Source organism: Lepisma saccharinum, chromosome 15, assembly GCF_977018435.1.
Source record: "Lepisma saccharinum chromosome 15, izLepSacc3.1, whole genome shotgun sequence".
In the NCBI taxonomy this organism is placed as follows: domain Eukaryota; kingdom Metazoa; phylum Arthropoda; class Insecta; order Zygentoma; family Lepismatidae; genus Lepisma; species Lepisma saccharinum.
The window spans coordinates 61564823-61582043 of record NC_139243.1 but is presented as its reverse complement, the minus strand read 5'-3'; the positions used below and the strand labels follow the sequence as shown (position 1 = coordinate 61582043).

Sequence of the window (17221 nt, the reverse complement as noted above, 5' to 3'; positions counted from 1 at the left end):
CATAGATGTCACTTGTATTCATTCTAAGACGAAGTCCTGATATGTGATGTTTGAAATTCCCTCAGTGTGGCGCCACTCGATGTGTTTGTGTGAAGTAAGAAAAAAAACATTTCTTTATCGTCTGCCGCTCTCCTCAGCTGCCATTATGGCATCAAAATTTCGTATTTTCCATAGTTTAGTAACCAATTTAAATTTATAAGTCATTTTCGAGTTTTTATGCATATTTAGCCTCTCAAAACGCATATAATCTGTTATTTCGACACTACGATCGAAACTCGATTTTTCGTGGAATCTGGTGTTCAAAGATAATATTCCTTTGAAACTCTCATTTTCTACACATCCCAAACCAGAGAAAATTTTCAGAAAAAATTATTGGATTATTACACAGTTCCGAGCCAATAAAGCTTATATATTCTCATATTTCAACCCCTTGATCCGAAGTTTCGTTTTTATGCAAAAAATAACATTTTCAACTTTTATGTAGGCAATTTATTTTAATTTATTTTTGCGCTCCAAACTTGCGCACTACCGAATTTAAATACGATTTCTTGGTCAACTCTGAAGGTATTTAAACATGGCGTCAATGGGTTAAGAAGACTACAGAGCATTCCCTGACATTCGCTACGAGACTCGGCGGCAAGCGGCCCGGCACCAGTGCTTGTTTTTCCCGGTGAACGGGGTCCGCGACAGTCGGTAGAGTCGGCTATTAAAATTACAGTTTTCATATTGTGTACTAACCTTGACTACAGAAGGTGTTGAAAATGATGTCCCTCTGCTGCAACACATTCCTGGCATCTAGGAAATTGGCATTTACACGTGGAAGTTCGTCTACTGTAATTCTCCCGATTTCTCGTACAATACTCTCTTTTAACTCACGGATGGTGTGCGGATTGTCTTTGTATACTTTATTTTTTAGATTTCTCCTTTTTATTTCGAGGTTTAATATAGTGGTCCTATGTGGAACGGGAACACCAGGAAATTTCGTTGCAAAACGTCGTCGCACTTCTCCACAATTCCTCTTTCCGAAGTAACACTCGACAAGATAAATCCTTTGTTGTAATGTAAACTTTTGTGGTGCCATATTAAGCCACAATCTTCAACACACGGACACGACACAACACAACTTCCGAGGGAGGATTATACTGGCGTCAGTCTGCAACGTCAACAGAAGGGGAAAGAGAGCGAAGGCAGGGAGAGCGAAAAAACAGACTGTAGCGTGCGACTGTCGCGGACCCGTTCACCGGGAAAGATAAGCTCTGATGCCAGACCGCTTGCCGCCGAGTCTCGTAGCGAATGTCAGGGAATGATCTGTAGAAGCAGTTTCTTCATCCTACCACTTGTTTTCTAAAAGTCCTTGCTCATTAAAGCACGCTGAGAAACCCTTGAAACGGGCACTCACAGATGGACACACAGTACACATACATCAAGAATTGTGGTATGTGGTACGCTCCATACCACTTTTTGAAATATACGTACCTGGCTGACCATCTCTCCCGTCACGTCCACAGCTGAAGCGTTAGGGAAAGGGCTCACCAAGTCGATTATGTTCACCCAGGACTGCGCCCACATGTTTCCTGCGATAGAGAAAACAACATCAACATTGACCATGCACCATTCGTTCAAGAATAACTTCAAATATTCGAGATAATAAAGTTACGAAACATAACGCTACAGGTCTTTCAACAAGAACAAACGGATTGGACGTTGAATCTTCAAACAGACTTTGAGTGGTATTCAGAGAGAATTTAAAAAATTTGGGCCTCTAGGCTATCCTTCGTTTCGACATTACAGTAATGGGGGGAGGATACTTTGTGCCGGTTTAACGAAAGTCCGGATTAACTGAAATAACCTAAAAGAACAGTATAAAGTGCATTAAAACTCCGTTTATAGCAAGAAAACACGTTTATTATGGTGTATTTAAAGGGCATAGGCCTAAACAGGTCCGTACCCAGGAGTGGGGGGCAAAGGGGCCATGCTCCCTCCCTCGAGCCATGAAATATTTCTATGCAAACCTACAAATATAACATTTGCAAGAATTTAGTCTCTCATGTTGTATAAATGAATGGGTTGTCTCTGGAGAGAGGCAGACTGCAGAAGTCTGCAGTCTATATTATTGAGTAATTTTAGTTTTATAACCATTGATGCGAAGCTACTAAATGTTCCAATTTGGTCGGGACAGTTCACCATATTTACTCCCTGTTTTGACTTTTTTCTAACTGCAGTCTTGATGAGGAAATGTCCTCTTTTTGTGGATAATTCACATTCAGACATGTTCTTCATTATACGGATAATTCCATAGCGTTGGTGGTCACATTCAGGGTACGAATTTCCATGGCGGAAGGGGCATGTCCCACCTTCCCACCAATGATCTTGTTCTATTAAAAAAATTTCCCCATTAAAAGTTTCCGAGGATAAGAGTTTGTGTTATAACAACAAAGATAAGCAATTAGTTTGGACTTCAAACATACTTTACTAAGGATAACATGATAAACACATACAAAGAAGGAATAACAAAGAATGATGTCAGCCTGTGTGTGAATGTTGCATATATCTCTTCAGTGACGTGCGGTGACGTCGACACTTGGGGTAGCAATGAGTGGCGTGCCCTACGGGTCATAATCCTTCCACCTTTTAGGGCCCAGTATTCCTAAAAGAAGAACGTCAAATACAGGAAAAATTGCAAAGTTAGGAATGACTACAAAAAATTGTACACATAACTTCCACCCACTTTCGAAAATCAAAAACGATTTGATTTGACTACTGAGCCAGAGATGCCGGGTTTGAATCTCGGCTTGGCAATGGGTGATCTTTGTGTGTCCCTTCATCAATTTTATCGTATCGTCTTCGCGATTAGCCAAATATGGCGGAAAGCGAAGTAAAATAAACCAAATCAAACAATCAATCAATGAATGATTTTATTTGATTCGCTTTTTTATACATTTGGTTGATTAAGTCCACTTTATACACAGAAAGGCTAATCGGGACTAGACCTATAGTTTAATGTGGGATCCGAACCACTATATGCCTCCATCGGGTACATATCCGGGACCACTTCCACTCCCCCCAGGTAGGTTGGCCGACAACAAACATGTGAGGAAGGCGCTAACCATTCGGATACGTGGGTATCGGTAAAGCAAACTTCATTCCTCCTGAGTAGTAATTTTCAATTTAGTTTTATAAATACCATCTTTATATATGTTATGATTAACGTTTTTTCAAAAAATTTGCATTGCTTGATTTCCATAATTTCCCCATCTCACGATCTCGTTACTGAAGGATCCGGGCTCGAGCCCTGGCCTTTGCATGAGTGTTTATTTGCAACCACTCTTCACCCGTTTAATTTAATCAACGTTCATCGTCATGGCAGAAATTAGGTAAAGCGATGGAAGAGAGAAGAAAATACAAATAATTTCCTCCCAGTGCATCTGCAGGGCACTGTGAAATCGGAGCCTAGAATTCTCTCTTTGATTGTCCCTCACGACTTTCCAAGCTCTTAGCTACTTATTCCGATTAAATCTATACAGCTAGAAAAAGCGATGGGTAACAAAACACACCTTTAAACAAACCATTTTTCTACTTTCTTCAATGATATTCATTTGGCTTTTTGAGTTCTGGGATACATTTTTCATTTCTAATTTTCTCATTATTCACTGCATGCAGAGTATGACACATAAGAACAAGAATGCACGCTCGTCACGAATCCCGGCCTGAATTGTTCATTGTGAGGTCCCTTCATCAGTTTCATCATATCATCACTCATCCTCATTTTCGCGATAACCAAATGTGGCAGAAAAGCGAAGTAAAATAAACCAAACCAACAACAAGAATTAGAACGCGCGTTCTCTTGCCCAAATAAGTACATCCGTATTTATGATTGTTTAGCTTATCCATTTTTTTTATTGGAGGCCAAGAGATTAGTATATTTAAATAAAACACTACTAAAACGAGAGCAAGAGAGAGCGTGAGCAAATATTTGTTATTTAATCATTATATATTCCATATTTTTAAAAAAAGCATAAAATTTTGTCTGCACATAAGACGTTCCAATTGCATAAATGATAAAAGTACATCCCATATTATACATACATATTGTAACAACGTGTAAAAAGTAATGTAAAGACAGAGAACATAAGTACTGCAGAAAAATTTCCCCTTAGTTCTTTAGAGGATTTACAAAGGAAGCGAAGGAAAACCTATCCCCTATCTGTCCTATAGGAGATAGACTGGAGGACCTGAAAGCACGGGTTTTCAACCATTGGAGCGGGGAAGGGAGGTAGAGACAGAAATCTTCCCTTTCCCTTCGAAAACCCGTTTCTACCTGGAACTGTGAGGCGGAGAAAGAGCGAGCTAGGCCGCTGAACGCACCGAGGGACGAGAAGCGCGTAAAAAAAAAGTGTTGCATATGAACTGTGGCTTCAACAAAACCATAAATATTGTGATTTGAAAATAATTAGAGATTTGAGATTGATTGACCTATCTCTGCTAGACTAGCTACTCCTCAGTGCACGTCACTGTATCTCTTGTTCTCTCTCTCTCTCTCTTTAGGGCTGTTAACAGCATGGGGTAAAAACGTACTTCTACAGCCATAGATAAGATTTTAAAGTTATATCAAATTGGAAAACGTTTGATACTATTGAGGGTAAGTCAATGGCGCAAAAATTTCGTTGCCGCCACCCATCCCTTAGTGGGGTGGGGAATAAATGTGAAATTTCAAATGGAACACCCCCATTCGTTTAACATATTTAGATTCCGTGTTGAAAAAGAAGTATTTTTTGTTCGAAAAAAATTGTAAAAAAATTGCAACCTTCGAACATTTATAAACATTTGGTAGTTTCAGTTTCATTTTGTTCCCTTTATGTAATAACAGTTTTGGTTTCCGTTGAAAACATTGCAAAAACGAATTTTATTCAAAAAATGTGTGCAAAGAATTCGGCAAAAGATAATTCTTTGCAATATATGTTTTTGTGTAACAATAAATAATATTAATTTGTTCCAACTCTTTGGTTTCAAGGAACAATTTCATATGAACAACAAAATTAAGTATGTTACTACAAATTAGTTATCATTTGAGGTACACAAATAAAAGTTTGAAGGAGCAAATATTCAAAATTATGACCGTTCTCTTCAATGCATTTCAAAACACGGTGTCTGAAGCTCCACGCTGTTCGTCCCAAAATGTCAGGAGTGATACAGGCACAAGCATCAATAAGTCGTTGCCGCATGTTTTCTGCGTTGTTGGAACTTCGTAGTAGCACTTTTCTTTTCTTTTCTTTTTCCAAAGGCAGAAATCAGGCGACGTGAGATCGGGTTAACGAGTTGGCCAAGAAACGGGTCCTTCACGTCCTATCCATTGATCAGGAAACTTTGTGTCCAACATGGCTCGAGTTAGAATGGAGTAGTGAACTGGACAACCATCATGTTGATACCACATGTTGCAGCGCTAGTGCAGTGGCAATTCTTCTAACAGCCCTGGCAGAATATTTACCAAAAATTCTGGTACTTTTGTCCATTTAATGTGCCTTCAATGAAATATGGTCCAATCAATCGGCTTCCAATTATTCAGCACCAAACATTTACACTCCAAGGTCTTTGGTGTTCAACTTCTCGAATCCAATGCGGATTTTCAATAGACCAATAATGCATATTGTGTCTTTTGATATGACCAGTACTCGAAAAATTTTCTCCAAAGCCAGGCGCCAGTTCTGAAAATCAGGCGCCAGGAAACCACCTACTAGTAATTGTGCATACTACGTACAGTATGTTTCAAAAGTCGCGCAATCCAAACTTTGAAAATACTATATATATCATGAAAATCGTAAGAGATATTTACACCGGGTTTTCTGCACTAAACTAATCCTGTAGGCTATCTGGGTTCATAAATTTATGTTAGCATTTATCTAAATAAAAGAGATTACATTATTTTAAAAACCATTGTTAATTTGCTGAAAACATCTGAGAAGTGATTTTCAACAATAAATACCAACTCAAACAATTTGTGCGATGATTTGTTGGTGTTTGACTGGTTGTAAAACAGTTGCTTTGTGAGGTACAGCTGAAGCAGGGCATTTTTCTTGGAAAACCTCTTGCACATGAGTGTAAGAATGAGTAGTAAAATACTCTTCAGCAATGCACACGCACTTCTCCAATGAATACGCCATGCTGAATCAATTTTAAAAAAACAGGCACAGTAGAGGCGAAAGTGAGCCAGGGGCAGCCTAGGATTCTCTCAAGAGTCCAATTTCGCCACAAAATCATGATTTACGATTTTTCACTTAAATGTATAGCCAATACTTACGACACATGTTGCATGCAACTGTTGGCATAATTTCGAACTGCTAGTGTTGAGATATACGGATATATGTCCCAAACATGGCACTTTTCACTCAACCCATAAAATCGCCAGTCAAAAATTCATCAAATGTTGTACATGACCAATATTGGTCGCAAATGACAGACTGACATGGCATCAGTCATCAAATGTCTATTTATGACTCTTCGATAATTTATTACATAATTTTGTTACTCAGAAGTTCATTTCTGGAAAAATTTGAATGCTGCTTTCCGTCAGTTATTAATTTATATAATTTTCTGTACGGAGTGAACTGTTGTGCGACTTTTGACACACTCTGTATAAAATGCTGAACATCACGGTATTCAAAACATCGCTAAATTATTTGAGAAAGCAGGAAATGGGGGACAAAGGGTAAGAAATTGTTACTGACTCTATGGAATGTTCACAACGTTGATCAAACAAATAAATCATATGAAGGGCCAGGGGGAAAAACGATGAATGTCGATTTTTCGCCCATTTTGAGATCGCAACGCCATCTGATAGTTCAGAAGCTGTACTATAAGAATGAGAACGGCCTTGGTTGGGAAACGATGAGAAGTGCCTGAAAAACGCATTATTATTTTGGCATATGTTAACGTTCTTATGGAAAGAAATACTTTGTTTTTCATTTCCTGGCAAATTGTCTCGAATGAACATTCATCGTTTTTCCCCCTGGCCCTTCATATGCTAACTTACGCTGTACTGCAATTTGAACTTAGAATCATCAACATTTCGTACATATTACAGCAAAACATCACAGTTGCCAGGATGAAATTTTTAGTCGCCATGGCGACCTGGCGACCGGGATTCTTCGAGCCCTGGATATGACCATGGTTGGTGAATGACGATTCATCAGAGAATAACACCGATGAAAAGAATTGTTCATTCATTTGCATCTGTTGCAGCGCCCAATTGCACAAATTTAAACGATTTTGAAAGTCTTCACCATGAAGTTCCTGGTGCAAAGAAATACGGTACGGATGGAACTTGAAACTTCTCAGAATTCGCAGAGTACTTGTATTAGAAATTCCGGAACCTAGGGACATTCATTTGTGTACCTCAAATGATAACTACAAGGTAATTTGTAGTAACATACTTAATTTTGTTGTTCATATGAAATTGTCCCTTGAAACCAAACAGTTGGAACAAATTAATATTATTTATTGTTACACAAAAACATATATTGCAAAGAATTATCTTTTGCCGAATTCTTTGCACACTTTTTTTTAATAAAATTAGTTTTTTGCAATGTTCTCAACGGGAACCAGAACTGTTATTACATAAAGGGAACAAAATGAAACTGAAACTACCAAATGTTTATAAATGTTCGAAGGTTGCAATTTTTTTACAAAATTTTTCGAACAAAAAATACTTCTTTTTCAACACGGAATCCAAATATGTAAAACGAATGGGGGTGTATCAAACTTTTTTTCTATGCAATTTTTCGATTGGATGCATTATGCATGCGATATTCCATACTATCATTATAAATGGACCACCCGGTATATATACACTCACACACACGTAAAACAAAGGTTTCGGGCTTCCCCCCACCCCCTCAAAAAATCCTGGGTACGGGCATGGGCCTAAATACACTATGCAGTACAGTACAAAGTCTGCGGGAAACAGAATTTCATCAGTGGTTGACTGCCTTTTCTTTGGGAAGTTCTCTTGCTGACTTCTAGCCACATTTATAACCTTGCATTCTGATTTTTTTTCTTCTCTTTTTTTTTGTTTGTCCGAATTAAGCGAAGTCTGGCTTATCGGGGTACGGATTAACTAGGTTTTACTGTATTATGATTATTAGTTTTGTTATCATGGTCAAGGGCGTCCGCAGGATTTTTTCTCAGGTGGGCAGAGTCAAAGAAACTTTTATTATTAAAAAAGTAAAGTAAAGTGCTCCCCTATGCATAGCACCACGCCATGAAGGCGTATGGGGGTAGAGTGGTCTCAAGAAAAGCTTGCCACAATCACCGATGCGCAGAGAACGCGATTTCGCCTGTGTGACCCAATGCTCATCACGGGGCTGCTCTGCTTGATAATACGCACGTTGCAGGGCACAGTCTTCAACATCGGCTCGAGCGGTATGTATCGTCCCGCGGTGCACGCACAGCAAGAGCGAGTTAGTGTTCTTGTGGAATTGTGGTGGCTCGTGGCGTTCTGTGTAAAAATATTTAAATATCAGCTCTACGTGACTGTGTATGTGCTGTAGAGCGTAACAATGGCCCCACATAAGTCTACATTAGGAAGTGCCAAAACATTACATAGTCAAACAAGGGAAGATATTTATAACGTCTACAAATTCATGAGAAATAAAACAGGTTCTCCTCGCAATGTAAAAGAAATTCAAGTGAAAGTGGCGAAAGCAACGGGTGTGTCCGAAAGGTCGATGCGGAGTGTGCTTCAACAAGCGAGAACGGTTGAAAGCAGGGAAGTTGAATCGTTTACAAACCCGGGGAAATAAAGACCAAAATGTGTCAAAAAGTGTGAATTGGATAATTTTGATAAATGTGTGGTAAGGCGAACAATTCACAATTTTCATAAAACCAATGCCGAGAGACCAACGCTGGAAAATATTCGTAGGAAGTTGTTTGAAGATATACAGTTTGAAGGTGATGTAACTACACTAAGCAAGATAGTTCGAGACTTGGGATTTCGGTGGAAAAAAACAGAAGACACGCGCACAATATTAATGAAGAAGAATGACATAACTAAACTAACTAACTCTCTAGCCTTCTTAAACCCGAAGGTTCATGGCTGCAGCAACACAGGCCTTCCATCTGTCCCTATCTTGAGCAAGATCTATATACTCTTTTCCATCCCTACCAATTTCCTGTAGGTCCATCTCAACGTTGTCCCTCCATCTTCGTCTTGGCCTTCCTACAGGTCTCTTACCATCTGGTTTCCCAACAAGAATCCTGTAAACTCCTCTTTCCTCTCCCATTCGTGCCACATGGCCTGCCCACCTAAGTCTTCTTGATTTAATTGTTCTAATAATATCTGGACATGAATACAAATTATGTAGTTCTAAATTATGTAACCTTCTCCACTCACCTGTCTCCTCATCCCTTTTAGGTCCAAATATTTTCCTAAGGATTTTATTTCCAAATACTCTCAATTTATGTTCCTCTTTCAATGTAAGGAACCAAGTTTCACACCCATATAATACTACAGGCAAAATTACTGTTTTGTATATTTTAACTTTTAGTTTCTTAGATATTAAACGAGAAGACAAAAGTTTATGAAGAGAAAAGTAGCATGCATTTCCTGAATTAAGTCTACTTTTTATTTCCTCTCTAATATAATTTTCACTTGTTAATATTACTTCTAAGTATTTGAATTTGGAAACTTGTTCAAACGAGTTGTTATCAATAATTAGATTTTGATTATTACCTAACACTTGGTTTCGGCCTGTAAGCATATATTTAGTTTTCTCTTTGTTAACTTCCAAACCTATCTCTTTAGCAGTTTTGAAAAATATTTTAGCATTATTCTTAATTGTATTTATATCATCCCCTAATAAGTCTACATCATCTGCATATGCTAACAACTGAGTCACACCATTTAATTTTAGTCCTTCTTTAGTTTCTTTTACCTTCCTTACAGCATATTCTAAGGCAAAATTAAAGAGCAATGGAGATAATGCATCTCCTTGTTTTAACCCATCATGAATTATAAATTTGTCAGACATATTATTACCCACACGAATTTTACTTTCCGTTTCACTGGTGCATATTTTTATCATACTAACAAGCTTCTTAGGTATTCCAAACTCTACTAATATATTATATAATTTATCTCTTTTGACCGAATCATATGCTTTTTTGAAATCAATGAATAGCTGATGGACATTTTGATTATATTCCCACTTTTTTTCAAGTGTCTGTCTGATGTGAAAAATTTGATCTGTAGTTGATCTGTTACATTTAAATCCACATTGATAATCACCTATAATTTCATTAGCATATGGGGTTAGTCTTGTCAAAAGAATGTTAGACAATATTTTGTATGTTGTTGAGAGTAGAGAAATTCCACGGTAATTATTGCAGTTCATTTTATCACCTTTTTTAAACACAGGAACAATTATGGATTCTTTCCACTGTTGAGGGATTTCTTCTTTATTCCATATTAAACAAATTAATTTATGAATTTGACATATTAATGAATTTCCACCATATTTAATTAACTCAGCTGGTATTAAATCAATGCCAGGTGCTTTGTTATTCTTAAGCCTTTTAATAGCATCTTTAACTTCAGTCAAGTTAGGTTTTGGAACTAAAGGTTCTGCTGTGTGTACTTCATTTACTTCTGATTTATCTCCTACATGGACATTTAAAAGGTCATTAAAGTAGTTCTTCCATCTATTTAGAATATCGCTTGGGTCAGCTAGAAAATCACCGTCTTTATCTTTTATCAAGTTTACTTTAGGTTGCCACCCCTTTCTAAACTCATTTACACCTTTATATAAATCTCTGATATTTTTATTTTTGCTGTTTGTTTCAATTTCGTTAATTTTGCTTTTCAAGTAATCTCTTTTTTTACTTCTAAACGTGCGGTTAACTTCTCGCTTTATTCTATTATAATTGCTTAGATTTGTATCATCCGAGTAATTTAACCACCTAAGTCTAGCCTGATTTCTTATTTCTATTAGATTATGACATTCATTATCAAACCATGGCTTACTTTTTCTCGGTTTATGGTATCCTATACTTTCTTTAGCTGCTGATTCTATTGCATTACGTATGTGCTCCCAATTCTTATTTACGTCTGTTTCATTTATATTTTCATCATCATTTAAATCCTGCAAAACATCAAATCTATTTGACAGTTTAATTTGGTAATCTTTCTTAATTCTTTCATCAGCAAACTTTCCTGTATCAAATTTTATAACTTTTAGATTTTGTTGCTTATGATTTATCACTGAGAGTCTTTCTCTTAATTTAGCAATTACTAAATAATGGTCACTGGCACAGTCAGCACCTCTATGTGTACGAACATCAATTATACTAGTATGCCTTCTCTTATCAATGAGAATATGATCTATCTGATTATGAGTTTTACCATCTGGAGAAGACCAGGTATATTTATGGATATCTTTATGTTTAAAAGAATGACATATTATTCATAATTGTAATAAAGTACTAAATTCGCTGCGCCTCTTACAGTTTTCAATTTGTGTGTTAACATTCAGTCGGTCGAGACCCCTAGATCGGCTGTCGCCTTGCAAACTTCCGTCTACGCGGCAACCTTCGTTCGGATGAAGGGCGGAGCTACCGAGTTGACCCGAATGTTGGCGAAAGTCCGCGCAGATTTTTGTGGCAAGCTTTTCTTGTGACTACTCTAACGCCCCACACTTTCTTGATCCGGTCGTGAGTGGGGGTGATGTGATCAGCACCACGCCCCTGACCGCCTTTACCCCCCAGGTTTCCCATGTTAATTCGACGCTGGGTGGGCGCCGGGGCCGCTTCCATCCTTAGAAAAGTTCCCGGATTTGAACCGGCCGGGGATCGAACCCGGGACCTTGAGCATGGTAGTCAGACGCGTTACCGACTAAGCCACCGCGGCCACTTTTATTATTAATAATATTATTACTGCTATTATTATTGTTGTCATTTCTTTTAATGTTATTGCATTACTATTATTACTACTATTACATATTTTTTTAAAAAATTTCATACATTTGTAATTTCCATATTGAGTGTAGCTTTCTATATACAATTTGCATAACTGTATACTTAACATTAATTCATGTAGGACAAGAAGCTGTTTTCTATAGTTAGATAATCAGTTTAAAACAGACTGTAAGCTTAATTTTAAAATTATACATCTGATTAAAAATTATACATTAAACTGCCATAAAATATTGCACTTAGATTTAACAAAGGAACACTCGCCTAAAACTGTTTCCTTCTGGCTTTCATGGCAGCCAACTGAGAATGAAAGATCTCGTTGGTCTTTGTAAACCATGTGATACAAACTGGCAGTGTTTGCTCGAAAGGTCATCGATGACAACTGTATGCCCCGGAGAGAGGTCGGTCTGACACTCGAACTAAGCAACGCAGCCAGGTTGACGTTGCCACACGTTGCGCGGGAACCAGCGACTTTTTATCACGCTGTCGCTTTGCTTTTCCCACATGTGGCACCAGCGCAATTCTGTTCATTCGCCTATTTTCAGGGACCCTGCGTTTACACAGCAATTAATATTTTTCGGTGTTATCGCGCGGTACCCTACCATTACACGAAGTCCCGTCCCAAACTCAATTTCCCAAGCCTTAGCCTCTCCTTGTGAGCATAGGCGGAGTTCTGGAGGGGTCAGGGAAGGCCTGTCCCTTTCAACTTAAAAAAAGACTAAAAATATAACACATGATTAAGTTCAGTTACTACATTTTTGTTATGAAGCCATACCGCAAATCTTGACGTTTGGCATTATGGCTTGTGCTTATGCGGTAATTGCGCCGCAATGGCGGGTCTTAGACGATTTGATTGATGTGTACAGTTTGAAGAAAGAAAAACGTAAAATGACTTTGTGTTGAGTCAACTGTTACTGCTAAGGCATTACAAGAACCTTTGAATTTAATTTTTCTAAAATTTCTGAAGCTTACTATTGTACCGTAACTTTTTTTAAAAGTAATACGAGTATTGTATCAATAAAAAATTAATGAAATGCAAAATGCAATAATCGTACTGTTTTGCTTCTTTTAAAACTGACAACCAATATACTAATTAATATTTGTTTACTTATGCGAGGAAATTTAACATTTTCAAATCTAAAAGGCCTAGAACTCAGTGTTTTTAAAGTTATTGTTTTTTTAATTTCCGGGGGAAGGTCTCCGGACCACTTATAAGCTAGGGGATATTCAATAACCCTCAGGTACCTCATATGCTTCTCCCAGAGTCTGCCCCCCACCCCCAAAGCAAAAGCTCAAACTCCGCCCTTTCTTGTGAGTGACGTAAACAAGCACAGACCTGGATGATTTTCGCCAGTTTGTCCACAGATCGTTAAGCGTAGTGATAGAGCTTTGAATAATGAGAATCTTACCGAGTAAATGAGCGGGAATCAGCCCATCGTCTCCCACCACCTCTTCGCCGTAGCGAGCGGTCAGTTTGTTCCTGACGTAGCTGTGGAGGGAGAAGTAGAAGCTTCGGATCTGGTTCCACAGATTCAAGATGTCCTCCTTGAAGGTTGGCGACTCGTACATGTGGCGCCACATCTCGCCGAGGTCTTGAAAGCCTGCGTAGAAAAAGTTGATCAGTGAAAGCGAAATACCTTAACTGGAGATAAAATCGATCGAATTTGATATCACTGTGTGGGCGTGTATTCCCAGTGTTCTGAAAGCAACTTTTTAAAAAAAATCCAAGTTACAGTTATTCGTGCTGGTAATTTTCTTTCATACAGTAATAATATAACTATGTGTACATGTTTCTGGAACATAATATAGTGTCCAAAAGTCACCCAACGGTGACTTTGAACGTAGCTAAAACTTTCGATGAGTATCATATGACTTTTTGCAAGTGACTCCACATCTGCCTTATATCGATATTAGCATTCACTTCGTTCAAGAACTTGTTTACATGTTAGTAACTTCTTGCGCATACAGAATGTTCATGTAGTGAATAATTTTCGGTACTACTTTACTATAGGGGTGAAACCTATAAATCATTCATTTCACACTTTTTTACATTGCTAACGTATTATTCTGGAATGCGGAAGATTTTTTTAGGTGAAGTAATGAATTTCTAACGAAAATAATGTATTTCTTACATTTACGAGTACTTACTGTTACTCGTTATTTCGATTCTGTAACACACATTATGGCAATAGCGTACTGGTTCATCGCGCGTTGTGAGTTGTTGTTTTTTTTTGTTTTTTTTTTTTTTTTTGTGGATTTATGCAGTGTTGCAACCTTGTTCACCGGAAAATACCTACTTTCGTGCCCGGATTTGAAATTATGATAATACCTCGCAAACCATTGACGTTAGCCCCACAAACCATTCACGTTAACTCCACAAACCATTCACGTTAGCCCAACAAACCATTGATGTTAGTCCCAAAAACCATTCACGTTAGCCCCACAAACAATTTTCCGTAAGGGTAGGTTAGGTTAGGCAAACATAGTTAAAAAAAAAAATACTCAACACGTCATGTTATAGTGAAAACACAACGAGTTTGAAACACTGACTACGGGGTTTATGTCATCTAACACACGGAACATTGTGCTCTCGTGCAGAAAGCAAATCGCGTCAGCAGAAACAGCGTGTCGGACAGAGATTTTCGTAGAAAACAACATGCATTCCAATTAAAATGGATCAAAACTACATTCACGAACTTCCACAACGCTACAGAAAATGATTTCCGTTAAGTATTCTCTCCTGTAAAAAGTAAGAAATCCGTCACCCCTATAGTAAAGTGTTACCTAATTTTCTTGCTTATTGTTTAGAAAATGTCCACATAGGCAAAATTAATACCCGTGTAAAATTCATGTCTCTATAGATCTCTGCACAATAGCTACGTATGTTCGTTCAGTCTCAGTTGACTGATTTTTTAGAAGTCTTAATGTACAGAGTGGGCCAAAAGTCCCTTACCACCCCTTGTAAAAATCGTTTTAGTGGAAATTGATGAATAACAACCATGTGTGACCACATTAGGCCTAGGGGGAAGTCATAAGGTGGGGGTGCCCTTTGCAACGTCCTCCTCACGTGCTCCGCACTACACTAACAACACAGCGCAGAAGTACTGGCACGGGCTGCGTTCTACACACTAAACCTTACAATTAAGTGGACGGCAAAAGCCTACCCATTTGCGCTAACTTTTTGTCAGCCGTAGAACATGGACTCAGAATTATCTCAGGGCTTGCTGGGTGTAAGGAAAGACTATACCAGCTGAATATATATGTTTATTATAATCTCAACACAAGGGTGTCCGTTAGCACACTTACACACGTGTCTTTACCTGAAACCCTTACCACGCGCTTGCATTTACTTGTACCACACACGTGCTTTTACCTGTACCACGCACGTTCTTTTACCTGTACCACCTTTGGTCTCGAAGAGATAAGGGGGGCAGGGAACATCCAATTTATTCCTCGCTGTGAGGCGCCAAGGGGAGTATTGGGGACCTAATTTTATTTAGGGTCTTGGTCGCCGCTGACGTCACGGGTTCCCCTGTAAAAGAGAGTAGGTTGTGCGTAGTACCCCAACCACAGCCGGGAATTGGCAGAAAACAATCGGTACTCCCGAATAACGGGCGCAGGGTAAAAGGATTAAAGGATGCCGCGACACCCCCGGCTTTAGCTGGGAATTGGCAAGCCAACCGGTGTCTCCTATGAAGGGACGGCAGGTTAGAAAGGAAGGTCCGGGTGCTCCCAGACAAGCCGGGCAGGTAGAACCTGGACACCTATCAGCCGAAGCGAGCGGACCAGGTAGGTAGGTTGCTGCTAGGCTCTTCTTCTTCTTTCTCCGTCCTTCCTTCTGGAATGGCTTCTATTCTTCAGGCTGGGAGGCCAGTTAACCCTGGATGTTTGCCTGTTGACATCAGGGAGCCAACTGAGCTCCGTGCCTTGCTGCGCTGGCTTTATACTTGCGGGGGTGGCGCATTGGTGGTGAAAATTTTAACTACAAGTACGCGTTGCTAACTCATTTTTTTACATATAGCAAACTTCGTACTGAGAAACATCCAAGAAGTGACATCAAGAAAACACTAGTGGGAAAATCACTAGATGCACGTGTCAATATAAACTAAAACTGTGTGCATTCAGACAATACACTTAATAATGAGCCTCGCAGGACTCTGCAACGAATTGAACAGAGTAAATGACAATAAATTATAACATTTACCGAATACAGCGACCACTCAGGGTCGAAGCTAACAAAAGTAGAGTTGGATCCGTTAACGTTTACTGAATAGAGCGACCACGCAGGGTCGAAGCTAATAAACGTAGAGGTGGATCCGTTAACATTTAAACTAAAAGTGTACGGGACATTAAGCCTGCATTCTTTATCCAAACCTTCTTAACAAAATATAATATTGCGACCACGCAGGGTCGTTAAATGTGGCGACCACGCAGGGTCGTTAAACCTTGACGGCGCCATCTTGAAAGCCGCCATCTTGGATACAAGTCCAGTTTTGTAAATGGGAAGGTAGGCATGCGATACATGATTTTAGGCTAGAATTTGATAAGGAAAACAATGGTGAAGTCGTAATGTTGAAATCTTCATTTGTTAAAATGTTACAGGCATTCAAATGTTGGAATCACACATTCATTTTTTATTTGTTGCAGGTGCCTAAATCATGCCACTAACCACAGAGGAGAGGAAAGAGTTAATAAGGGCATGGGGTGGAAGGAGTGCAAGGGTTGTATCAGCTGAATTTAATGAACGGCACCCAGATCGACATCCTGTGTCTCATGTGAGTGTTGCCAACCTCTTCCAGAAATTCATGGATACTGGTTCAGTAGCGGACAAACCCAGGTCTGGAAGACCCACTACTGCAACAGACGAAGGCACAACCATAGCAGTGTTGGCATCTGTTCCAACATCACCACACTTCAGTACTCGTCGCCTCTCAGCGGCATGTGGTGTCAGCCGTACATCCATCAGACGCATCCTAAAGAAAAACAATTGGCATCCGTACAAATTGCAACTTCAACATTATTTATCAGGAGACGACCCAAATCGACACCTGGAATTCTGTGACTGGACAGTTGCCCAACTTGAAGCAGATTCCACATTCGCCTCAAAAATCCTGTTTTCCGACGAAGCGAATTTTTATGTGCAAGGAGAGGTCAACAAACAAAACTGTCGTTATTGATCCGCTACCAATCCTCACTGGGTTGACCCCTGTAAATTGGTAAGAGCTGGTAAAGTTATGGTGTGGTGCGGCCTATGGGGTAC

The 17221-nt window shown here is 39.0% G+C and overlaps 1 protein-coding gene across 1 annotated transcript in view; it reads right to left on the bottom strand.

The window, feature by feature from the left end:
- Positions 1 to 552: 552 nt before the first annotated feature.
- Positions 553 to 17221, bottom strand: part of LOC145999282 (angiotensin-converting enzyme-like) — a 280447-nt gene continuing 263778 nt past the window's right edge. Inside the window, exons 17-19 of the mRNA XM_083136220.1 lie at positions 13371 to 13562; positions 1477 to 1574; positions 553 to 558 (exon numbers count right to left, since the gene is read on the bottom strand). Coding sequence (XP_082992346.1) covers positions 553 to 558; positions 1477 to 1574; positions 13371 to 13562 — 296 coding nt within the window. The remainder of the gene's footprint in view (positions 559 to 1476; positions 1575 to 13370; positions 13563 to 17221) is intronic.